Source organism: Rhipicephalus microplus, chromosome X (genome assembly GCF_043290135.1).
Source record: "Rhipicephalus microplus isolate Deutch F79 chromosome X, USDA_Rmic, whole genome shotgun sequence".
Lineage (NCBI taxonomy): Eukaryota > Metazoa > Arthropoda > Arachnida > Ixodida > Ixodidae > Rhipicephalus > Rhipicephalus microplus.
In genome coordinates, this window is record NC_134710.1 from 135,651,314 (window position 1) to 135,677,962 (window position 26,649).

The 26,649-nt window shown below is 47.2% G+C and overlaps 1 protein-coding gene and 1 long non-coding RNA gene across 5 annotated transcripts; one reads left to right on the top strand and one right to left on the bottom strand.

Annotated features, from left to right (window-relative positions):
* Positions 1-24,871, bottom strand: LOC119176493 (uncharacterized). 4 transcript variants are annotated; one of them, XM_075877797.1, is made up of 3 exons: positions 24,618-24,871; positions 19,723-19,884; positions 1-1,271 (listed from the first exon to the last, which is right to left on the bottom strand). In XM_075877797.1, exons 2-3 carry the CDS (start codon positions 19,774-19,776, stop codon positions 339-341), a joined length of 987 nt encoding a protein of 328 aa, XP_075733912.1. In that variant the 5' UTR covers positions 19,777-19,884; positions 24,618-24,871; the 3' UTR covers positions 1-338. The 4 variants fall into 4 exon arrangements, with proteins under 4 accessions (XP_075733912.1, XP_075733910.1, XP_075733911.1 ...); XM_075877795.1 differs by lacking the exon at positions 24,618-24,871 and adding an exon at positions 23,972-24,099; XM_075877796.1 differs by lacking the exon at positions 24,618-24,871 and adding an exon at positions 22,906-23,043.
* On the top strand, positions 17,971-18,635 carry LOC142775774 (uncharacterized). The gene is made up of 2 exons (XR_012886999.1): positions 17,971-18,035; positions 18,464-18,635. It is a non-coding gene; the product is annotated as an uncharacterized LOC142775774 (long non-coding RNA).
* Positions 24,872-26,649: the final 1,778 nt, after the last annotated feature.

Here is a 26,649-nt window from a genome sequence, read left to right on the forward strand (position 1 = left end):
GGTAGTGGTTAGATGAGAAAAGGCACCTAATTTCTGCAACCCGGTCGGGAGCACGGCGCAGTGCCCGCGGGGAAGGGAAAAGGGAGAAAAGTGGAAAGAAGAGAAAAGATTAAGTGATCAGTGGCACGGTCGTCATCAGCACGAGCAGCAGTCCAGAAGCAAGGGTAGGGGTGGCAAGGGGCCCGTCCTCAGCGGTAGGCCATGATTCCCGTCTCGTCCAGGAACTCCACCAGGCTCTGGAGCGCTGGTAGATGGGGACGAGATGGGAACAGCAGGTGTTCTAGGATGATGGCAGGAAGGCTATGTCTCTGGAAGGCTGCGGTGACCCTCGAGCGTTCCTAGGCCAAGGCAGGGCAGGCACAGATGAGGTGCTCGAGGGTCTCGGGGTCGCCGCAGCGGCTGGAGGCTGGGGAGGCGCAGCATCCCTTGAGGTAGCGGCGGGCCGCGGTCCACACGCATCTGGTCCGCAGCCGCAGCAGATTGACTCGTTCTCTCCTGGTAAGGCCTGCCTCGGGAATACGCGTGGGTCCTCGCTTATTGGCCACCCTCTGGCCTGGGTGAACCGAGGCGAGGAGCTTCTTGATACAGGCCTGCGTGTAGTCTCTCACCACCACGGCTTGGGTGATGGGGATTCCCGGCTGGTGTGCTGCCCTGGCCAGCGTGTCCGCCTCCTCGTTGCCAGCTATGCCCACGTGAGAGGGCAGCCAGTGGAAGGAGACGGACGTCCCAGCTGCTGCAAGGGCTCGGTACTTGGTTGCCAGGAGACTCCCCGTGAGCCCGGCACGGCGATGGTTGACCAGCGTCTGCAGGGCTGCCTTGCTGTCACACAGGACTGTGACTGGTTCCGCCGGAACGTCCTCGGCCAGCAGGTCCGCCACCAGGTGTAGCCCTACCAGCTCCGTGGCCGTCGAGCTCGCCGGGAAGGGTAGTCGGCACTGCCTGCTGATGACCCGGGATGGGATGACGCAGTCAGCCGCCGCTGAACCGTCTGGCATGACGGATCCGTCAGTGAAGACCTGGAGCCGCCCTGCCAGTTGCTGCTGGAGCTTGGAGATGGCGGCCTGTTGCAGTGCTGCAGCAGGCGTTCGGTGCTTGGTTACCCCGTCCAGGTACAGGTGGACCTCAGGCGGCTGGTGGTGGGGTGGTGGTCCTAGAACTTCGTAAAGTAGCGACACCATTCTTCTCCGCTCGCGTTTCTCCTCGGTCTCTGCTCCTTTGCGCTCGCATTTTGAACGTGGCGCCACCTGCGTTGCTCCTGCGTAACAGACACCCTTTCGCGATGAGAGCGCTTGCTCAGCAGGCAGCGCGCTTAGAGCATTCGCGCCAATCGTCGAACTCATCCTAAAATTATTCTAACGAGTGTAACGTTAGCCCATATCCGTACTCATGATCCGGCCTTGATCGAGTGACTCGGCATTGCAGTGACTGGATGTTAACTTCGTGCGCATCACCCTTTAGTATGTTCTTAAACGTAAAAATGTGATCGTTAGTGAGAACACCCGCTTTCCGTTATATTTCTTGGCACATCATTTAGCGCGTCTCCGAATAAGCTTTACACTGTAAATAACATCGCTCAAACATTCATGTGCGGCTGCTATGGCTAACCTTTCTGTTTGCTGGCGCGATGGTGACCGAAGGGACAGTGGTACTGTTTTCCTTACTCAGCACACTGGTGGTGCAAGCTTCATCGTGCACATGTATAGGATACACAGTATGGGCAGAGATCATTCACAGTGACTGTCATCCAATGAAAGCAATAACTCGAGTTGACGCTGTCGACGCGGGACAATGATGTCGCCGACACCCAATTTTATGGTTTGGTGAGGCATCTAAAGTCTTAATAATGTGTCAGAAGGTGCACATTTGATACATTCGAACAGCTGTGGTTACTTCGTGAAGTGGTTAGACGACCAATCATATTTAAGAAGTGCGCCTTGTGGACGTATCTCGCATACAAACTATATCGCCTAAAGAATGAGCTATCGTATGAATGAACTACGTGAACTACGCTAAGCAATCATACGTGATTGCTTAGCGAGAGTTCCACTCGTGGATATAAACCATCGCATGAAATAGCATATAAACTAACACGTGAAACGACACGTGTGTGTGAGAGAAAAAATACTTTATTCGCAGGATCCTGCGTGCAGGTATAGTTCCCGGCCGCGCAGGACTCTGATTACCCTTCTAGTGCTTTAGTCTAATATAGTCCCAAGAACACTGGGCCTAGATCTCGAGGGTTGCGTCTGGCCTAGCATCAGATACTTTGGTCCCTTTGGCTGGGTTTAACGGGCCGTTGGTTCTCATTTTCTTCTACCTGGCCAGCGCCTCCTCGAGCCGCTGGATCGCCCATTTTTGAGATTGGCAGTCCACAAAGCGAATCCATCGGTCCATCTGTCAGGGTAGGGTCTGCTCGGAGACGAGGTTCGTATTTTCGCATTCGCTCGTTGCGCCTCTACTATTGACGTGTTCTTCACAGGCAGTTCCACTGGATGCGTCACTGCTCGGTTGCACTGCATCATCACACCGCACAATTTATTCGAGTGTCGCAAGTTCTTGTTCACAAACACTGCATATATAGCTTACGAACATCTCCGGGCAGATGTGGCGCGCCAATGCCGGGGATCATACGCACTTCACCTGTAAGTATCTGAGTAACACTAATTCGGCACCAGAGAGATCTCTATGCAGCGCCGGATAGACTCTTCTGCCCTCCCTGAATCATGTGAGAACGCCACCATAGTCGGTCAGGGGTTCCGGCGCGTGTTAGTTGTTCTCTTCCGTACGAGGAGCCACGCTACCATCCCGGCATTCGATGAGTTCACGGGTGGCTGCGTCTACTTCTTCGTTGCGGTTGACCGCATTTAGCAGGTCCCCCACGTGGGCGGGGAACCATTTCATGGTGATGGTCGGTCCGGTAGTGGAGCCGTCCGAGGTTCGCGAGCCCCACAATCCGTTCAGCCTCCCTCCAGATTGTGCTTCTGGCATAGTTCTCGATCGCTGTTTTGGAGTCGCTCAGGATCGTCTTGATGCCGGGAACTCTACCCATCACCCGACATACATCGCTGCTTCCTCTGCTTGGCCCGGGGTCTTGGCTCGTACTCTGCCTGCAATGATCAGCTCACCCGTTGACGCCCGGATGACTGCCACCGCGAACACTTCTTTCCTCGTTGGGTGTTTGGCTACGTCCACGAACGCAGCATTCTCGTCGCTCTGGAACTGTCTTGCTAGGGCCGCCGCCCTTGCCTTGCGCCGCTCCGGATCTCGTTCTGGGTCGACATTATTTGGCAGTGTGAACACGATGATGCCCTTCGCCACCTCGTTCCTTATGGGTACTTGGTCCTACAGCTCATTGTTTTCAGCCTTCTCGTTTCCGGGTAAGCTGAGCCCGGTCCAAGTCAGGATACTTTTGCCCATCCTTGTGCCGTTCAGGCGGGCTAGTTGCGCTGTTCATTGAGCTTCGCCTATTTTCGAGAGTGGGTTGTGCACTCCCATAGCCAGCAAAGCCGACATTATTGTGCCTGGTAACAGGCCCAGTGCACTTCTGTATGCTTTCCTGATGGCAGCGTCTTTTGGTCCAACGGTGGAAGGCTCCCGTGTATGCCGCTTCGCGGACTACGAAGGCTTGCAACAGACGCAGGAACGCTCTCTCGTTCATGCCTTGATATCTCGTCGACACCCGGCCGCTTTACCAGGCGAGTGGCGATTCCGATCTTCGTCACGATGTTCTTCATCGCCGTGGTGTTCGTTCGGACTCCATTCATGTACATCCCCAGAATTCTCAGTCCGGGCTCGTGCGGGCTCGGTGCCCCATTTCTCGTTCGGACCACAATGTTCTCTGCTGCTGCTTGGTTAGCCGCTTTCCTGAAGCGACGAGACAATGGAAGTATTAGGAGTTGTCATTTTTGCGGCGAGCACCGCAGACCTGTGCTCGATATCGCGGTCTGTAGGCATCCACTGCTTCTTGGAGGTTGGCCTCGATCTCCCCGTCACTGCCACCGGTGACCTAAATTGTGACGTCGTCGGCGTACAGGCAGTGCAGGACCCACGGGCTCAGTGCCTCGATCATTACAATGTTGAAGAGAAACGATGAGATGATCGAGCCCTGTGGGGTTCCGACACTGCCCAGTCGTCGTTCCTCCAACTTCTTGCCTCCCAGCTCCAGCCGGGCCGTGCGGTCCGTCAGGAACGCTCGAACGTAGTTGTACGACCCCTCGCCCAGGCCTAGGCGGGAGATCTGCTCCAGGATTGCAGAATGATTCACGTTGTCAAAGGCCCCTGAAGGTCCTGGCCCAGGATGGTCCGGTTGTCCCTGCTGAGTAGCCCTCCTGGGGGATACAGGACTTCTCGCTGCAGTAACAGCATAGCCTAGAAACTGAGCATCGCGTCCGGATAGATGCCGTGCCGTTCCATGTAGTCGTCATTTCGTGTATTGAGTACCTGCTCCAGCACCTTACTCACGCAGGACGTGAGTGAGATGGGACGCAGGCCCTCGATCTCCAGTGGCTTATTGAGCTTGGGTAGGGAAATCGTCTTCGATGTCTTTCAAGCCTTCGGTAGAGTGCCAGACTGCCAGTACTCGTTGAAGTATTTCATTAGTGCCGCAATAGATGAGTCGCTCAGCAGCGGAGCGCCTTGTTGAAGATCTTGTCCGGACCAGCGGCCGAGCGAACGTTGATGTTCTGCGTCGCTAGCCGGACTTCCCATTCTACGATGTCTTTATCTAGGTGGGCGTTAGGTTGCCCGCCGTAGTCTCGATGCTGCTCATTGCTCGTCTCTGGAAGGTACCGGTCATTAAGATGCTTGTTCACTTCCTCTTCCCTCATGCGGCGAGCTGTAGTGTGGAGAATCTGTGCCATGCGGGTATGTTCGAACTCCCTGCTCTTCGTTTCGTCCATAAGCTGTTTGAGAATCTTCCATGTACCACAGCGGTGGAGTTGTCCGTCGATCTGATTACACAGGGCTAACTATTGCTGGTTGCAGAGCCGCTTGCTGTGTCGCTCGATTTCTTTGCCTAGCTCGGCGATCTTCTTGCACAACTTTCAGTTATGTCGTTGTCTTCGCCATCTTCGCTGCAGCGATCTTCTGGCGTCCAATAGATGGGCCAGTCGCGAATCCATTGTGCTGGTGTCCTCGGTGGCCTCAACTTCTCTCGTTGTTTGGTCTGTGGCATCCCTGGGTTTCCCGGGCCATTCTTCGACGTTGGTTATTACACCCGGGTCGAGCTTTCTAAACTTGTCCCAGTCTACGATCTTATGTTTCTTGATCTTGCCCGGGTTGCCGTTGCTGTGGGCTAACGAGATTTCTATCTCTAGAATATGGTGGTCGCTACCGAGTTTGATCCCGGTGTTTCTCCACCTCGTATTTTCGCCCTCGGGTAGGAGCACGAAAGCCAGGTCAGGAGTTCGTGTCCCTGGCCGTGGAGGTACCGATTCTGAATGGTTGTGCCGGGTTCGTTAGCAGCGTGAATCTGGTTTCTGCGGCGTCTTCGAGTAGGTCTCTGCCCTTCGGCGTCGTGACTGTTATCCCAGCCCTTTGTGCTAAGCATTGAAGTCCCCGTAAATTAGTGCTATGGCATCCCCCATTTTAGCCATTTCTTTCCCGGCCATTTGTCTTGCGGTTCTGATTTTATTGAAGAGGGCTTTGAACTTTTGCCCGTTGTGTCTCGGATTGCTGTAAATGTTAGCTAGAAGAAGCGACATGGTCGCTTTGCCCTTTCTGCTTCCCCGCAATCTTCTGCGTCCCATGAAAGCGAGTTCCGTTACGTACATTTCGATTGCGGTGTCCCTGCTACAAAGGAACTGTTGGTGTTTGGTGTATGCTAACCCTTTCCTGATTAGCGTGCACACCCCCTGTACGGCACCTTTCCCGCATGTTCAGGCTGGTGGTGGGCTATCGTGCGTTCTTGGGGTCTCTCTTCCAAGTGCGTCTCTTGGATGGGGATCACATCGAGCCTTTTCTCTAGCTCCAACGCTTTTATGTGCTGCTGTAGGACAGCTTTGCAACATCTGAAACCGTTTGCGTTCCAGTGTCATACTCTGATCGTATTATTGCTGTCCATCTTGGGGCTTGCGATTACATTGGTGTTGTTGCATGTCCGCGAACTGCTGCATCATCTGCTTTTAGAGCTGCTCCATTTGTTGAGCTATTTGCTGTTGCATGAGTTGCGAGCATCTTTGGACGATTCTCTGCTCCATTGCCTCTAGGTTCCTGTCCCATTTTTTGAGCGTACTCTCTAGTCTTGTAAGCCTGTTACTGAAGCCCACGTAGCCCACGTGTTTCTACGTTTTGTCCTTCCCCTCGTGCCCGGTTGCCGTTGACGGCACGTTGTCGTTGTACTCCCCCTCCTCGACTTCGCTCTTGCTGCCGTCTTCATCTTCGGATTGCAGTTCGATCCCTCTGGCTGTCGCCAAGGCTGCCTCTCTGAACTGAGGTCTGTTTCTCGCTGTTCTTTCGTAGGAGCTGCTCGTTGCTTGCGGCTCCGCTCCCGTTTCCTCGAAGGTGCTTTCCGTCGCCATCTTCTCTTCGGTTTCTTGTATACGCCCATCCTTTCGCACGCCGCCATATTGGAAGTTTCTGAAGATGGCGTCCTGTTTGGCGATGTGCTCGCGTTGTTGCTTGATGGTGAGTTGTAGGGCTGTCACCACCGTCTGCAGGTTTTGTATTTCTTTCTGCGCACTCATTACGCTTTCATTTTGCGAGTTTCTGCTTTGCATTATTTTGTGCGGTTGCTCTCGCCGCCGCCTCTGTCTTCGTTCCTGTCTGGCTCCCTGCCCGTTGCCGTGGCAACGCTCTGTGTCTCGGGCTTCACCGGCGCCGGCCTGGCTGTGACGTCAGATTTGCTTACCGGCTCCAGTCTTTTCTTGGAAACCGATTGGCGCCCCGATACGGACCTTCGGCTCGATTTCAAGCATTTTCTGTGCTCTTTGCTGGATGTGACATTTGCCCACAACAGTCCATACGGCCTGCTTTTGCTCTTGCTCCTCGTTTTTGCCTGCGACGTATGAGCTTCGCGAGCTTTCTGTGCGGAGTCGTTTTTTCTAGACGGCCTGGCCACCAGGTGGGAAGCCGGCGCCATCTTGTCTTCCATAGTTCCGTTTTTCAGTTTTGCCGCTATCCGCTTCTTTATTTGCGGTGGCCTCTTAAATTTGTTTTTACAGTTTCCCACTCTTGTGACATGGGAACCGCCACATAGTTTGCATCTTGGTTTGCAATGGTTTACGTGCTCCTCGTCGGGATTTTTCCGCCCGCACGCGAAGCACACCTTCATGCTGGGTGTCGGGCATATATCTGGGTTTGACTAACTCCAGGCAACGGTGAGTAACATGCATTTGGTCGCGTCATAATGGCGTGTGCAGGCATATATTTAAACTCTGGCTAAAGTTACCCGGAACACCATGTATGTATAATAAATATATATATATATATATATATATATATATAAAGGGAAACAAGTGTATACTTAAGGGCTCGTTTTTCGTGTTTTACACAATATTAATGAGATCTAACAGACAATAATGCCAAGGAAGGTATAGGGGAAGTTATTAGGCCAATTGTAATGTAAATGAGAAGAAAGAAAAGTGGGTGAAAAGATAACTTGCCGTGGGCAGGATCCGAACCTGCGACCTTCGAATAACGCGTTCGATGCTCTACCACTGAGCTACCACGACAGCCATCCCCCCCAACCACTTTATCGGGTATCTATGTCAATTTAAACATGGGAGTGTCAGTCAGCGCCACTAGTAGCCATGGCGGCGAGTGTGGTACACTCTTTATGAGCCTGTTTGGCATCACGTAGCACGTGGACTTATTACTAATTGGCAGCTGATCAATAGTCTACTGTATACAACCTAGAGGCACCAAGTCTGCCAGTACGAGACCCTCGTTAATGAATAAGGGAAACAAGTGTATATTTAAGGGCTCGTTTTTCGTGTTTTACACAATATTAATGAGATCTAACAGACAATAATGCCAAGAAAGGTATAGGGGAAGTTATTAGGCCAATTGTAATGTAAATAAGAAGAAAGAAATATATATATATATACATATATATACATATATATATTCACCCACTTTTTTCTTTCTTATTTATATTACATCGGTTCTAATAACTTTTCTATACATTCCTTAGCATCATTGTCTGTTAGATCTCATTATTATTGTGTCAAAACACGGAGAAACGAGCCCTTAGGTATACACCTCTTTCCCTTATTCATTAACGAGGGTCTCGTACTGGCAGACCTGGTACCGTTGAGGGACTATTGGTCAGCTGCCCGCTCATAATAAGTTCACGTGCTATGTGACGCCCCACAGGCTCATAAAAGGGTGTTCCACAGTCGCCACCATGGCTACAGATGGCGCTGACTGACACTCCCACATTTAAATTCACATATAAACCCAATAAAGTGGCTGGGGGGGTGGGGGGATAGTCGTCGTGATAGATCAGTGGTTAGAGCATCGAACGCGTTATTCGAAGGTCGTAGGTGCAATTCCTGCTCACGGCAAGTTATTTTTTCACCCACTTTTCTTTCGTCCTATTTACATTACATTGGTTCTAAAACTTCCCCTATACAATCTTTGGCATCATTGTCTGTTAGCTCTCATTATTATTGTGTCAAAACACGGAAAAACGAGCCCTTAGGTATACACTTCTTTCCTTTATAGCTAAGACTGCCCGGTTGCTGCTGCGACGCTGCCCGTAGATCCGGCTAGCTCTTGCTGCTTCAGTACCGACGCTGATACCCCTTTTGACCTTGCATTTACATTATATTTTGGTGGAGAGTGCTGCGGTCTTTCCCAGTCCTGGAACTGTGTAGCCGAAAGCTGCCGTCCGTCGTGCCTGACGACGCTGCCTTCACACCCCCAGCGGCTTCGCCATGCAGGAGCTGTCCCGGTGCCCAGCTCTTGCGAGAACCCGACATCTTCAGCGGCACCGACGAGAAAGACGTTGAGGATTGGCTGGAATCTTATGAACGAGCCAGCGCTACTAACAAATGGGACAATCCCACAAAGCTTCGTACCGTGATGTTTTATTTAACGGATGTTGCCAAGCTGTGGTACAGAAACCATGAGGTGGATATCTCCACTTGGACTACCTTCAAAACCTGCATCGCAGATGTTTTTGGACGCCCTGGTGTGCGCAAACTTCGCGCAGAACAACGCCTACGAAGCCGGTCCCAACAAACTGGGGAGACATTCACCAGCTACATAGAGGACATCCTCGACCTCTGCCGGCGTGTCGACCCATCGATGGCAGAAACTGACAAGGTGTGACATATCATGAAAGGCATTTCCGACGATGCCTTTCAAGTGCTGCTCTCCAAGAACCCTGTCACTGTCTCTGAGGTCATCGAGTTGTCAGAGTTTCGACGAGCTGCGACAACAGCGTCTTCTCATGCGACGCCCTGACATCCCGGATGACACCCTTTCAAGCCTGACCACAACATCTGACCTTCAGTCGCTGCTATCGCAGATCAAGGAGTTTGTTCGTGCTGAGGTCGCTCGTCAGCTATCTCTGCTATCAACAGCCGGCCAACCACCGTCCCCTCTGCCAGCAAACATTCGCCAGGTCATCCAGGAGCAAGTTTGCGCGGCTCTGCCATCTGCCCGTGACACTTCAGCATTGCCGAGTCCTGTTGCCTCTGCCGAGGTAAATGCACCTCTAAGCTATGCTGAAGTAGCGGCTCGACCACCTCGTCAGACTTTTACGTCACTTCCCTCAGCCGTGCCGCTCCGACCCACTCCTCGGTTCGCTCAGCCAAGGTCCGTCCAGAGTAGTGGACAATGGCGTACACTCGAAAATCGCCCAATATGCTTTGCCTGTGGGCTACCTGGCCACATAGCGCGATAATGCCGTCGGCGCGTCCCTGTCTACCGCCAGAGCTACGACCGAACCTTCGAATCTGCCCTTTATGTGACACCGCGCCCTTCGTTCACAGGCTCTCCTCAGCCCCCCGACCAGACGTCATCGTACGCCGACCACCACCCTCCTGTTAACCGCCACTCGCCATCACCTCGACGCCGCTCGCCATCGCCGATGCATTGTCGTCCTTCATCGCCGGAGCGGGAAAACTAATTGCCGCAGTTCCAGAGGCAGGAACTGCGTCGCCAGCGAAAAGACCAAGGCCTCTCACTTCACCAACGAATGTTCTGGACGTACATGTGGACGGCGTCACTGCACTCGCTCTTGTCAACACTGGTGCCGCAGTTTCAGTGATAAGTGCTAGACTCGGCCGCTTGCTCAAAAAAGTTATGAAGTCACTAGCAAGTATATCACTTCGTACAGTCAGCGCAGATCCCGTCACACCGGCCGCTGCCTGTACTGCTCGCATCCCGATTGATGGCCTCATTTATGTCGTTGAATTGCTAGTGTTGGATTCCTGCTCCTATGACCTCATTTTGGGCAGGGATTTTCTCTCCGCTAATAAGGCCGTCATCAACTGCTCTCGCGCTGAGGTGGCATTTGAAGTGTTTGACGACGCCCCATTATACGATGCTCATAAAACCGGGGACAAACTATTTGTTGCTGAAGACATCATACCGCCGCACTCTTTTGCCCTTACCATGGTGTCTTGCAACTCTCTCGCCGAGTCTAGTGCCCTTTTCACGCCATCTGCTCTTTTCGTTCGTCTCAAGTGTTCGGCGCTACCTTATGCCCTTCTAGAACTTCATGACGGCGTCAGCAGACTGCTCATCTTGAACCTGTTGTCATGTCCTGTAACACTACTTCGAGGTGAGTGCGTCGGGCGTGTTTACAGTCTCGACCCTTCTGCAATTATTGACATGCCGGCTGGTCCTTCCGCCGAACACAAAGTCGCCGGAGTGACCTGTGCCTCTTCGCCGCAGACTACTAGGCCGGACGTACTGAGCAGCTCCATCGCCGACACGTTAACCGTTTCGCAACGTGCTCAACTTCTACGACTGCTGAACAAGTTCCACTATTCCTTCGATTGCACTCCCCTCGGCCGCATGTCAGCCGTCTGTCACCGCATCAACACGGGTACCAATGCGCCATTGCGTCAAAGACCCTATCGCGTGTCCGCAGCCGAGCGCCAGGTTATCGATGACCAAGTAGCTGACATGCTCAAGCGTGGCGTCATCCAGCCTTCGAACAGCCCCTGGGCATCTCCAGTCGTTCTCGGAAGGATGGGTCGATTCGCTTCTGTGTTGACTACCGTCGTCTTAACAAAATAACTCAAAAGGACGTTTACCCGTTACCAAGAATCGATGATGCCCTTGACTGCCTCCAAGGTGTGGAGTTCTTCTCTTCTATTGACTTACGGAGTGGCTACTGGCAAGTCCCTCTGGCACCTGAAGATCAGCCTAAGACGGCCTTTGTCACACCTGATGGCCTTTACGAATTCTGTGTCATGCCTTTTGATCTTTGCAATGCACCCGCAACATTCAAGCGGATAATGGACAATCTTTTGCGTGGCCTGAAGTGTAAAACATGCCTGTGCTACTTGGATGACGTGATTATATTTTCACCGGATTTTCCAACGCTTCTCCGCAGGCTAGATGAAGTGGTGTAGTGCCTAACTGACGCCGGCCTTCAGCTCAACCTGAAGAAATGCCGCTTCGGCGCAAGTCAGCTCACCATCCTCGGTCATGTTGTATTTAAAGAGGGTATTCTTTCTGACACCGCCAAGCTTCGGGCAGTTGCAGAGTTCCCTAAACCTGCGTCTCTGAAGGATCTGCGCAGCTTTCTTGGCCTCTGCTCGTATTTCCGCTGCTTTATTCGGAATTTCGCTATGATCACCACCCCCTTGACTGAACTTCTACATAGTGACTCGAAAAGTTACGCTTGGTCACCCGCCTGTGACGATGCTTTCTAAAAGTTGCGCCGCCTGTTAACCTCGCCGCCAATCTTGCGTCATTTCGACCCGACTGCTCAGACGGAGGTACACACTGATGCCGGCGGTGTTGGACTCGGCGCCGTGCTCGCGCAGCGCAAATCGGGATTCCAGGAGTACGTAGTCGCATACGCAAGCCGTACCCTCACGAAAGCGGAGAAGAACTATTCTGTGACAGAGAAGGAGTGTCCGGCAATTATATGGGCTCTAGGTAAATTTAGACCGTACCTATACGGTCGCCCTTTCGACGTAGTCACCGATCACCATGCGCTTTGTTGGTTATCCACGTTGAAGGACCCCTCCAGCCGTTTAGCTTGCTGGGCTTTGCGGTTGCAAGAGTTCGACATGCGTGTTGTCTACAGGTCTGGCCGACGTCAAACTGATGCTGACGCTCTATCACGCTCACCTATGTCCTCCGAAAGCTCTGCATGTTTATCTGCCGAGGACGAAATGGTTGCGTTCCCAGAAAACTGTGACATGGGCGTCTGAGCAACGCAAGGATGACTGGATCAGCTCTCTTCTGTGATTCCTTTCAGATCCGTCGACTTCTCCATCTTCTCGAACGTTGCGCCATCAAGCGGCTCACTTTGAGGTCCGCGATGGCCTCCTTTATCGCAGGAATTACAAGTCTGATGGCCGAAAGTGGTTACTGGTCATACCTCGCCATCTTTGTGCTGCAATATGTTCAGCTTTCCATGCTGACCCTCAGTGCGCACATGCAGGCATCTTCAAAATATACGCTCGGCTTTCCTCCCGGTTTTATTGGCGAGGCATGTACACCTTTTTGCGCAAGTACATTCAGTCATGCTCGCAGTGCCAACGACGGAAAGCTCTGCCTCATCATACCTCTGGTCCGATCCAGCCAATCCCTTGCCCAGCCAGGCCTTTTGACCGCATTGGGATCGATCTGTACGGGCCCCTTCCATCCATGGCTTCCGGAAACCGTTGGATTGTTGTCGCTGTCGACTATTTGACGCGATACACAGAAACAGCCGCTTTGCCTGCTGCCACAGCACGCGACGTATCTTCTTTTCTCCTGCGTCACTTCATTCTCCGTCACGGCGCACCGCGTGAACTTCTCAGCGAAAGAGGTTGTGTATTCCTCTCTGAAGTCGTCAACGCACTCCTTGCCGAATGCCGTATCATTCACCGGACTACCACTGCCTACCATCCGCAGACGAATGGATTGACGGAAAGATTCAACCGTACCCTAGGGAATATGATATCAAAGTATGTTGCCTCAGACCACTCCGACTGGGACCTCATTCTGCCTTTTGTGACATAGGCTGCTATGACATATTTGTGCCGTTCTATTTTGACACGCTTCCACAGTGAATATCGAGTTTCACAAATTTATTCAATTTGGCTTGTGCCAAAATCCCTTAATGAGTTTATATACATCAATAAGTAATTTATTTATAGTTACATTATCTCAATAGCTTGCCATAAGCACTATTTTATTGAGTGCATCCTATAGACGTTTTTTGAATGAAAATTGTTGTTTGATACTCTCTAGCTGAGTCGGCAAAAAGCTACAAACTAGCACAAACAAGCAGGAAAATTATCGTCTACAGAAATTAGCAAGCAGAGCAAGTTTTAAACACAAAGAAAAATGTGGTGATTTTTAAGCCAGATTTTGCAAAAAGCTGTTGGAGAGTGAGGATCATTTTAGTGGAGAGTTGGAGATGTTTGTCTGGCTTTTTGTCTGATATGTTGCTCCAGATACTGGGTGATAACTATGATATATGCAGTGATAAACACATAACACATACACTCACACACGTGCACTACACTATTTACGATGTTTCATTCAGATTTGGGGCCCAAAAGAATGCCAGTAGCACTTTTGTAACATTTAACACACTGGAGCTACTTTGGCATGCGCCTAAAATATCTGTTGACTCTCCTTAAAAAGTATAAGTGATTGCTATCTATATCTAACAAATTCTGGCATTTTGGATTATATTTATCATACCTTTATCTGGTGTTTGTTTGATACTATTGAGATTTTGCTGTAATTTTAAACAATCAAAAAACATTCCCCTAGAGTTATTCAAACAAAAGACCAAATTGAATGGTACTGCGCAATACTACTTGCACTTTTCAAATACTTTCACACCATTAATTCTGACACGTCAACTCTACCATGCTGTGTCCAAATTTTATTGCATGACTTTATCAGTGTACTGTTATGATTTACTTTAGAGCTTTGCCTCTAAATTTAGGTTTACAGGTTTAACAAAGTAGTACGACCTTTTCGAGATAGTGTATTGAAGGGCTCCAGACAATTTGAACCCCAGTGGGTTCTTTATTGTGCTCTAGTATTCAACCTGACATGGTTCTCTAGGTTTTCAGTTCCACAGAAATGCAACCGTGGTGCCTGAATCAATCAAAGCTGCATCTATTGGGCGAGTACTGTATGAGCCACTGAAGCGGCACCACCTCTGAAAAGATAAGCGCATACATGTGCACTAGCCTATACATGCAAGCGCTTCTCATGAATTAAAAATGATTTTTTTGTGGCTAAAGTATTTTCTTCCTATTTTTTTTCTTCAGGCTTAAAAATGGAATAAAAAAACATTCACAAACTTTATGGACAATGACTAAACAGCCTAAAATTTTATAGAGGGGTTTCGATTCAAAGGGAAGGGGACTTTGGTGCATTAGAACTGTCATTTACTAATTTTATTGCAAGAAACGCCTCAAGGCCCTTACTTGTAGGGATATATTACATAAGGAGGAGGGAAAAACAGATAAGCTGTAGCATCAATAAAAAGCAGAACAACAATACTCATCAAACAAACACCTAAAAAAAGTGTGACATAACAAACAAAATACTGTACAAAAAATGCAGTTCTGAAAATAGAAAGGCTCTAGTGAGACAGACAATTGGGTAATATTTTTAATAACTTTATTAAATTTAAGTGTATTCATGTCAGTTGCAATATAAGAAGGCAGCCGGTTCAACTCGATAATGGTTTTAGGGATGAATGATTTAGCAAAATTGGAAGTACGGCAAGCTATGTGTTTAATTTTGAAAGGACGATGGTGATGTGGAAATATGATTGGAAAAAATGAAGTAATGAGTGGCAGTATATTTTATAAAAAAGAGGTAAACAAGCTAGGGTACAATGATGGTAAAGGTTATCACGACCAGCACAAGCCTTTAGGACTGACACACCACTGAAATGATAGTAATCGGAAAAAAAAAATAAAATCTGTTGCATTTTTCTGGAGAGATCGATGTTACTTATGATGTAGGCCTAATCCAGGTGCCACATCTATGAAGTATACTCTATATTTTAGGGTGAATTGAAGTAAAGTGGGTGAGTTTATGCACCTGTGCAGAAGCATGTTGTAGATTACAATTTAAGAGGCAAAAAGGTAGTGGCAACTACAAAGCGAAATATGTATGATGGTTCCATGTCAGGTAAAACATAGCATGAACATTTAAATAGTTGTCAGTGGAAGCTAAATCAACATTTATGTCATTAGGAGCATGTGAAGTTCAGAAAGCAGCATGAAACTTTTTGTAAACATGACAAGTTTAGCCTTACACTTATTTAGAAACGTAGCCATGATGAGCACCAAGTCGTAATTGAACAGAGGTTGCTTTATAATAACTGATAGCCAGAGTTACATTTCATGGCTCAGTACACTACAAATGTGGTCATCAGTAAAAAGTCTAATTTGAGAAAAAATACATTTAGGCAAATAATTAACAAATATTTGAAAAGAACAGGGGACCAAGGAAACTTCCCTGTAGAGTGCCAGATGTTACTTGAGCCGTCGAAGAGTTAGAGAGATGAAAAGGTGAATTGACTGCGATATCAGAGGAACCCTTGTATACTAAGATGTGTTTGTGAATGTTGAGTTGTGTTAACTACAGAGTCTATGGCCCGTATTCACAAACCAACCTTTGCCTTTCCTCGAGTTCTCCTCAAGCTTCTGTACCCTCTACATGTGTTATAAAGGCACAAAAATGGTAAGGAGGTAAAAAACTACAAGACTGGTTCACGAATATTGGCCAACTTCGTACATCAAGCGCAATAAAGGCTTACAACCGATAACAAAAACTTGAGGTAACACCGAGGATGGTTAGTGAATACGGGCCTATGGTCGGAGACCCAATCAGTGCATCGAAAAAACTGGGAAACAAGGTTTCAACTTAAATGCCAGTGTCTATTAATAAGCCATGAGTAAATTATGTCAGCTGATGGTCACAAGGAAATTCCTTACAGAAACTGTGCTATTTAAACATGATGTAATCTATGAAATAATTATTTGAGTTTGAATGATGCCTTCAAGGAGCTTGGAAAAGGTGTAAGTTAAAGGAATGGGTCTGTAGTTTAGAGAATCAGGGCAGGCGCCTGATTATAACATTGCATAACTTGGCTTCATACCAGTCATGAGGAATGCAGCAAAAGGATAATGATCAATAAAAAAGTGCAGTGAAGGCTTCAAAAATACTCCCAAATATATTTTTTAATATATCGTTGCTAAAAACAAGGCCATCCTTACTTGCATCATCTTTATTGTTTGTAAATAAAGAAAAAATACCATCTTTACTGATGACTTCAAATTTATTGCATAGAATAAAGAAATCATGAAATGATCTAAAGACTCCAAAAGGAGTAACCATTTCAAGAGTGAAAACAGATGAGAACGCTTTTATAATAAGATAGCTAGTCAACGTTCAGATGAATCAGGACGTAAATATGGCCTATATTACATTCCAAAATCTCCAGGGTTTATTACATAGCATAGTGGACACGCGGGGGCGTCTGCGTAAGCAGGGGTTTGGTGTGTAGCGACACCGCGGACACGAGCTAACGGGGGATGGGGGGGGGGTCTCACCAGAGATGGATTGGCCCTCCTGGTGCAGTCTCTGGCCACTACCTTCCACATGCATATGTCAATTAACTCACGGCCCTCAATTCCCAGCAGCTGCGAAGCAACTTACCACGCCAGCGGTCAGATCTGCAACGATCTTGCACGAGCTCACTGTGACAGCGGAATTGTTTTACCTTATATAACATGGCCAATAGGGATCAGAAGATGGTGCAAAAAGACCACCCCACCAACAGGACACCATATGGATTGTGCGAACACTGGATGTTCTCAGCATGACTTCACGGTTCACCTAGCTGCTTGTGAAATGCTGCGACATTTTTTTGCAACTGACTCGGAGGAGTCTTTTGGTGTTGAAAGCGATTAAAGGCTACAAATCCTGGGCCCTGCTTATTGTAATATAGTTCACTGTAATGAAATTTTAATTTCTTTTCAGTGCCTTTCCGAGATTGCACCCCCCCTCCACTCTGCCAGCAATTTCAACTTTGTTTGGGGGGGGGGGGGGAGAGGGTTCATGACTATCTTTTCTATTCAAGTCCCAATCTCATTTCACTCTTGAATTTCAACACAAAAAGAGTGTGTTGAGTAGCAAAAGTTACAACACAACTATCTTGACCACAATGCAGAACAGGAGTGCCTATGTGCCAATGTCTCACTGCAATGTTGCATAAGCCTCATGCTGTACTGAAAATGCATACAAGCCTCCAAGGCAGATGAAAACATAAAAAGTGGCCTGCAACAATGGCTCAGAGGCTAACAGACTATCATGGTTGTGTTCAGCTTCCTGTTATGGCAGCTAGATTTCAATGGGGGCAAAAATTTTCTTGTCTTCCGGTTCCAGTTTACATTGGACAATCATAAGTGGTCACAGCATCTCTCACAGTACCAACATTGCTCTGGCAAGTCAATCAATAAATCAATCCGAATCGCTTAACCGATGTTTAATAGTGTTGCTACCCTTTATGCACATCCATGTGCTACCTGTCACAATGAGGTCTTATTGTCTATGCAGATAGTGAAAGTGCTTAGTGACACTGCGCAGGGCACGGTACATTATCTTGTGTACTTATTCTCACCTATGCCAGTTTTGTGAAGTACAGCTTGCGTTTGCTGCTTGTAACTACATGCACATATTATCTGATGCCTTAGGCTACATGTAAAAAGACTTTATCTGATTGGAGAATGATGCTAATCTTCAAGGTCTGTATGCACATATCTAATATATTATTTGTGCGTTTTGTTTATCAAAGTGTCCGTACAATTACAGAACCGTGTTGGGCTTTTGTGAGCTGTGTAGAATGCCATAGATTGGAAAGCCTGATATCTCTATTAGTGAGTACTATATGACCCTTCATATCTTGCAGTACAAGATAAGCTTGCTCACTCGTTCTGGCTGATTTCGTGCTTTGATTTTCCATGCCTTTGCTGCATGCTCTAATATGATAATCTTAATTTAATTACTTCTCTACGAAAATACAGAGCCATCATCATCATTAATTACTAAGCCTCATTTGAAATCGAATGCAGAAAACTACAATTAAAAAAGAGCCTCTAGCTCAGTTTTTTTCTTGCAGAGACTATGTAATCAATGTAACCTGTATTTCCGCTACTTCTGAAGTGATGAGCAGCATTTACCTAATGCAATTCAGCAAGGCTCCGACTTCCTGGATATCTAAAAATTTTTATGCATAGGTGGCAACTCGAAAAAGAAGCAATGATTCTAATGCTTAGTTATCCGCAACTCTGCGGTGTGATTGCAGCGTAACGAAGCACCCTGCACTGCAGCTGTACAGGCGAACCTGGTGAACCAAGCAGTCAGCGCCACAGAGATTGCACGTTCACTGCATCGTGGGAAAACTTTGCAGATGCTCTCTCCAATTACCTTTTTCAACAAGACGCGAGAATGCCCAATAAAATAGGAAGCTATCATCAGGCGAGAAACTAGAAGAGTACTTTATTCTAAGTCAATCACAGCTCTTCGTTTGAAACTTGTAGATGGTTTTCATAGGACGTGACATTGACATTGCCTTCCATCTATGCCAACTTCCCAATACTACTGCAGGCACATGAAAATATTGCGGTGGTCTTTCTCCTCCAAATGTATGGGCCATCACTGCCCGACACCAATTGTTGGTCGATGACGTTTGGCAAAGAATTGCTTAGTTAAACTTCACAAAAACATTCTCCTCTGCCGTGCTGCTGCTCAGAACACTCCCTCACGAAAATCGTGACATTGAACTAAACTACACACGTGCATTTGTGACAAGAACACCCAATAGCAAATGTTTACAGGATGTTGGCTCTACAACAAATGGAAACTCCTTCTCTATTAGGGTGCGACTCTTCTGCTTGATTGGATTGTTGGTGCATAATAGATTAAGAATAAGACAGTGCATGAGATGGGACAAGATGAAGACAGAGAGGTCTTTTTGTGTGTCTGTGTCTTCATCTAGCCTCGCCCTTAAGCGCTGCTGTATTCTTCAGCTTCTAATACAGCTGGCGACTGCATAGGTTGTAATGCCAACTACAGCCTGGATCATTTATTTGGAGGATATGTTTCCATACAAAGTGACAATAACTTCCTTGAATATTTTGTAGCCTGCAAACTTTTACTGCAGAGTGCAGTGGCAGATCCAAAAGGGGGGCAGTAGGGGTGATCGCCCCTCCTTAAACTCTTTGTCAGCACCCCCGCCCACCTCACTTTATTGCATCTAGTCCACCTCCTATCACCAATTAGGACAAATTAGTGAAACCACTATGGGCACACATTAACAGTATTTATGCTGCAAAGAGGTTTTTCTCCTAGTACAAACAAAGTCATGACCACGCCCCCCTCTCCCGTGCAACTTTAGGCAACTGCCTCCCCCCCCCCCCCGTTGAGAGGACAGCGCCCGCCTGTAATGACTGCATACACCTGAAAAGTTCGACATCTCTGAAGATTAATAAGATGACATTTCACAACACAAACAACATGTACAGGTTCATAGGAATTTCGCACTTTGTACAAACAGGCACTTACCAGAACAGGTGGCCACAGAGACTTACTACGGCATCCTTGGCCGTGTCTAGGCATATGTTGCACTCAAAGCTGCCATCCTGCTGGCCGCTCGTGCTGCCGCCTTCGTCGTTGCTCGAAGAGGCCGACGCTCCTTTCGGGTTCTCCGAAGTCACCACCATGCCCCTGCAAAAATAGGTCACAAAGCTTGAATGACACAACAGCCAAGACTCAAGTAGCGCTCAGAGATAATCTAACCACAGGAAAAATGAGGTAGAACAAGCCGTACCTAACTACCAATACTGCCACATGCAAGGGAGTTTCAGTATACGCATACCAACTATCAGTGCTTGAGATACCAGCAGACAAATAAGCCAAGAAAAGCAAAGGGACATTACTTGTTTCTTTTTTTAATTGCAGTGTAGTGATTTTTACATACAATGAAATGGATTAAAGTGGACAGAACATCACTCTTTCCCCTGTGGGATTTAAATCCAGAACCTTTGAATTATGCACACAATGCTCTACCAATTAAGTCTCCGAAAGAAAAAAAATATGCCCCTTGAGCGATTCCCCTTTTTTCTAACTATCAGAGATTGCGTGACATTTTCCCTTCTCTGTGCTCATCTGTAAGGCTTGCATATCTTCAACATGAACACATACCAGCATTCTTCTTTTTTTCCGTCATCTCACACAGATGTACCATAGTCAGTCAAAATATGAGACATATTCCTTCCACAATAGAGAATAACATGTGAAGACAAAGAGGTAGTGGCAGTGAGGAAAATAAAGAAAGACTGACATTTCAACACCTCTGCAAGCTCCTGTACAACTGACAAGCATGACAGCTTCAGAAATATGGCTGATTTTACCAGTGGCTGTGCTATCTCCCTCCCACTGTTGCCATAGACTAGAAAGAGAAGTTGAGAAGGCACAAAAAAGAAGCAAATATTGCTACTGATACAGTCTGGGATAAGCCCAAGCTACCTCACGAGCCAGGCTTTTGTCCTTTGCCTGCAGAGTAAACAGGCTGCAAGGCTTCAGCACTACCATATTGCCAGATTGGGCTGCCACAATGCTTATGCACATCCTGACAACTAAAATTAGAGGAATTCAGGGGAGCAGGCGCTGAACCTTAAAAGAAGTTCAGACAAAAAAAAAACAAGCATTGTTTTTTAACTAGTCGAATCAGAAAAATAAATAAATAGGCTATTCAACACTCGTTACATTATGATGGCCAGATAACATTCTTGTCGCAAACTGAAGTGCCCTTGACAGGAACCTCGGTGCTCGACTTGCATCCTCGCAGTACGGCATATAGGCAACAGCATATTGTTACCCAGTCAACAGGTCGACGGAGACCGGTTGATTGATTGACTGCCTGATTTGTGGTATTTAATGTTCAAAAACTAACAATGTAGGAGGTACCACAGGGGAGAGATGCATGCTTATTTTGGCTGCAGTTCCCCAGCCAGTAAGAGTGTAACGAGTTTAGCACAATGAATAATCTGCAATAATTTTGAATGCAAGCGGCCTTGCAGCTTTGTACATCGATAGTTTTGAAAAACACGTTTTGAAAAATGAACAAGATATTGAGCTGAAGGAGTCCATGAAACAATTCTTTTCAGACCTAAAATACCTGCCCAGATATGCACATCCCACAAAATTTTTCCTGGCAAGTGCATGCACTTAAGTTAACACCATCACCGTATAACTTACTTTTTAAAGAAAACTGCATGGCCGCAACGATAGGGCATGCAGGCATCATGGTCTATCTGGCATCAGCTAGTTGATAATTTAAAATAATAAATTGTAGGCTTTAATGTTGTCATGACATGTTTCATTGGTAGCAATAGCTAACTCAGTAAGACAAATTTTACCCGGCTTTCTGCAGCCATACTCAGCAGCCAACTTATTCTGAAACTAAGACTGAGACAAGTAAATTTAAATATAAAAGAAAGAAACCAATATGAAATCAATTAGCAGGTTTCAGTTTATGCAGCGGCCTTAACCGCTTTTCAGTAATAATACACTTTTCAGCATTATGCTAAGCTCGTTGAACTTCAAAAACATTATACAAGTTTGTTTTGTCTTAAGAAAATAAGCAGATCTAGCGCACTTGTCTGAAGCAGCCCAGTGCTTTGCAATTAATGGCAATGAGTGTGACTCCATTTTATTTCAGCTACATGTAACGTGAGATCTCCTACAGTGCTTACATTTGTTCTAGTATAGGTTTTGGATTTATATAGTAGGTCACAAGCAGTGTCTAAGTGGAAACACAGTCATGTATGATGCATGCTCACAGACACGGACAGGCAACACATTTGCAGCAATACTGATGGGCAAGTTAGTAGCAATAACATTCTTTTATAGTGCAAAAAGACAGCACAAGAAATTGAGATAGAAGAAGGCACTAGTCTGAAAAGTCGAGTTGAGAGTAGCAGCATCTCTGTGGTGGTGTTCTCTTTTTGCATAAAGGAAAAAAACTATTTTGAACCTCTTGTGTTACAGAGGCACACACCCTAACAAGAACACACCTTCCGCATAATTATGGCTTAAGAATTTTTTAAATTGTTGAGCATGTTCAATTGACAAGTCTATGTTCTTTTAAGACACAGCAGTGCATGTTCCCATTACACTCAGCACAATGCACATTACACTCAGCAGTACAGCACATTACACTCAGCACAATTAAACTTTTACTTTGGTCGGCACAGTGCCTCCAGGTTTTTTACCTTCAACCAGCACAATGGAGTTAAATAAGAGCATGTGTATTGTGTAGAAAGATTTATGTATACAGAGGGGCACGTACTGGCACTGACTTGTGGGTAAACATACCATGGTTGCATAAGCAAGCTTGCATTTGCATTCAGGGCACAGGTAATTTTTATTTATTAATTAAACTGTATACAGCTCAAGTCTTTCAGCAATTCGCATGTGCCTAACAAATATGCTTCATAGATGCTCCCATACCAGCAACAATGCAGTCTCTCTTGTCTAAATGTGCTAATGTAATGAAAGCAATGTTAGTACACATCTCAGACTCTCGCTGCATCTAGCAAATTTACATGTGGACGTGTGGCAGCTGCTTCCAGAATGGCATCGTTCTGTTGCTCATGTGACATACGTGAGTTACAACATCTAAATGTGGCTGGTGTTACGATTTGTGCTTATGCGACACACTGACATAAGTTACTACATCCATACCTGGCTAGTACCTTGGTCTGTTCAAGCTTCTAAGGCCCACTCCCTGCCTTCTCTCTTGTTGTTTTTGTCCTTACAGCCGACTATCCGATACGTGGCTAGCGCTTAGGTTTGCTTGACTTTTGACAGCCGACTATTTGCCCAACTAAAGGTCATAGTTGGCAGATTGATTGATTGATATGTGGGGTTTAACGTCCCAAAACCATCATAGTTGGCAGGATCAGCATATCCGAAAAAAACACAGAGGTGCACTTGGTGGTCAGCGACTAATCTACAGCTCAACCGCCGACATTCAAGGAACAAAAAAAAAGTTGGGGGAGGGTGGGGGGGGGGACGCCCCGCAGTTTGTGCAATTAATAACAAGGCGAAGATGACGGAGACAGGTACGCAGATATCGACATTTCAAGCAGGCCCCGGATTTCGACAGTCCCGAACCCACGTCGTCGGACAGCGCCGGCAAGGTCGAACTTCCCGTCTTTACATGCACGCGCGCCGAGCTAGCAAACGTCCTCCACCAGGCAGTTGTTGGCTGCAGAAGCAACGAGCAGGCGAACGTCTGCGCCGCTTGCACGTAGACGCGGTCGAACAGCTTCCCACCCTGGTCTCGCTTTGTTTGTTGTTTCTCGCCAGCGGTGCCGCAGTCAAGCGCTTGTTGAACAAACCACATATACGTGCTACATTCCTTCAGAGTGGGAATAAAAAAAAAGGTGGGGGGTCGTCTAATCGAAGTTTACGAACGCGACATACAAGCATTCGTCGCAGAAGGTCGCGCGACTGGGCGGCGGTGCGCAAAACTGTCTAGAAGGACTCGATTCCGTTCAAGACTGATTTGGACGAGTTGGCACATGCTCAGCTGGGGAAACGCAGCGCAAAAAGACGAAGCAAGGTGCACAGGTAGGGCATAGTACGGTGCACCGCGTTTCCTGGGTCTTGGCGTCTTTTTGCGCTGCGTTTCCCCCAGTTAAGCATGCATTCCGTTTAGCGTTTCGGTTGGCGAAGTGGGCGGCGTACCACTGCAGTAGATTTTAGGCATTGTAGCACCACACGACACTTGCACACCTATACATACGTGTTTGCCAGGCCAAGGAGTAGTTATAAGGGTCGGGGGCCGTAAACGGGACTAGCCACCCTAACGAGACCATTCGTCGTCGTCGTCCCGGGTGCTTTCTTTTTTGTTTTTACTATTTTACTTTCCTCGGTACCTAGGCCGCACGCACCGCAACGGAGCGCACAGACACCTGAGGCGCGCGCCAAGCTATTTCTATATAACACTCACAGGAAGTAAAAGTCGGAAATGGGCACACGTGCTCACCATCCGGGAGTGAGAAAGATACAAGGGAGAAAAATGAAAGAGAGAAATGTAGGTTGTGTGCCGAAAAGAAACGAGGCGATCAGCGCGCGGCCCCCGCTAGCCCGCTTGTCAACTATGGTGGGAATCGAATCCGCTTGTACTACGGCGATCGAGTCAATCACGTAACGACCGTCGAGGCCGATGCGACCCGTTCAAGGTCTCTCGTTTTGTCGTTCTTTCACGGTGGGAATTATATCATATGACGCACGACAGCGATCTTTCTACACGATTGGGGGGGGGGGGGGGGGGGGGTTGAAGCGTCGCTGTGGGGGAGGTCGCAAAGAGCTCGTTTTCGTTTCTCGGCAGCTGCTATAGAAAAAAAAAAACATGCATACGCGAACCCCGGGCACAAACTGGATCTTACCTCGAAGTTTCCCTCGCAGAGCACGGGCTTGTTTTCGGGTAGGGCGAATCGCTACTACTTTCACTACCAGCAAAACAAGCGTGCTTTCCAACCACAAGGAACGTCGTTGCTTCACAGCTCGGCGCGACGTGACAATTCCGGCACGTCGCGCTGTAATTCCATTCGTAACGTTCGCCTACAATACAGCTACGCAACGCACCACCGGCTTTTCTCCCTATTTTCTGGTCCATGGCCGCTCTCCAAGTGTAACTCTGGACGTCTTCTTCCTTTCGGCTCCTGATACCTCAGCAAGCCCTTTATCCACACAATTTTTGTCTCGCCTCGAGCACTGCCGTCATATGGCCCGAATCAACACCGGCATTTCTCAGGAAGCTCGCAAGTCTCGCTACGACTCAACACACCGTGCTGTCACCTTTTCCCCAGGAGACGAAGTTCTGTGGACTCCCGTGCGTGTGCCCGGCTTGTGTGAAAAATTCCTCAGTCGTTTTATAGGGCCTTATACAGTGATTGAACAAACGTCCCCCGTTAATTACCGTATCTCACCACTTAACGCTCCCTCCGACCACCGTTGCCGTGGGACAGAAATTGTGCCCGTTTCTCGGCTGAAACTGTATACACCCGACGCAATTCCTAATATTGTCTCTCGCGCGGCCAAGAGGCCGCTTCCAGCGTGACGGGGAATTCGTGTGAGCGCAGTCACCGACTCTTCTTTATCAATTGGACGTGTCATCATCATTTGTATAATTTACTCATCTGTAGATATCATCATCAGTGTGTGCCAGCTCGAGCTCGCCTCGAATAAAGCTCTTTCTCATAATATTTTTAATTTCTCTTATTTCATGTGTGAAAACTGTCAAGTGATTGTGAGGCATGCCTCTAACTCGGGTCTCCTGGTTATTTTCTATCCACCAGAGTGGCATTGTATTTTGTCCCCCTGAAACTACTGGCGTGGTCAGGAATCAAACCCGTGCCCTTGAGCACGGTGTGGTGTCACTGTCAGTGAAAGCCTTGTGCAGATGGGAATGCCATCCCACGGCTATAATGAACGCAAAACGTGAGTTACATTTCTGGTTATTGTGGTCAGAATACAGAAACATTTGCATGTATATACTGAAATTGATGTGTGTCTCAGTAACTTCAACTTCTCACAATCATTCTGCAGCAATTCACCAGTGGCGCTTCTTGCATTTTGCTGTGTCGCTTAAGATTTTCAGCTCGAAAAATTGATCAACACAACCATCAATTGCTTTGTGTTCCTGGCATTGGATCAGATATGATGGCATCATACTTTATATAAATATTCAAGTGATGCAAACTTCAGGTAACTTTGCATCATTTTTGAAAAAAAAAATGCGAAGTTATTTTGAGAAGTGTACACCCACTAGTGATGCAGAACTATCGGTAAATGGACTATCGAAAGCTTGAATATTTCCTTTAAAACTACTGATAGCGCTTCAACTGATGAACTACCAATAGTATTACTGATAGTGTAATCAATAGTACCATTGATAGCATTATCAAATTTAATACTGTTGATAATCTTGTGAATAATTATGTTGTTGTTGGCCTGTGACATTGCCAAAACATTTGAGGGAACCAACTATCAGCAATACTCAGTTCGATTATGACGAATATTTTGGCAAAAGAAATAAACTATTTCCAGAATGAAAATGTAGGATAATATCCATTTAAAATTAAATATTCATACTAAAAAGCAATCAGTTACCTTCTACAAATAAAAAACAGTTTTTTTAATGTCGATATGTAAAACTCCAACTATTACTACTTGATATTTTTACTTTTAAATCACAAAATACTATATAGATTTAAAGCCCCATGCAGTTCCATCATATTACATACGTCATGGATTCCTTTCTGCTACAGATGTGCAGTTCAATTTGGTTATCCTGTGTCAGTGAAGCATTCTGGTCAAAGAACACGAGCATGTAAACTTGCTTGCTCTACAGCCTGCTCATCCTGCTCCACCATTTACCACATACCTGAGAAACAAGGCATATACGGCAATGAGTTC

Bases quoted from the DNA above. Each gene is read 5' to 3' on its own strand.
- LOC119176493 (XM_075877797.1), bottom strand. From the start codon at position 19,776: ATGCCTAGACACGGCCAAGGATGCCGTAGTAAGTCTCTGTGGCCACCT. The intron at 1,272-19,722 runs GTAAGTGCCTGT...TCATCGCGAAAG, and splicing joins CTCTGTGGCCACCTGTTCTG to GGTGTCTGTTACGCAGGAGC.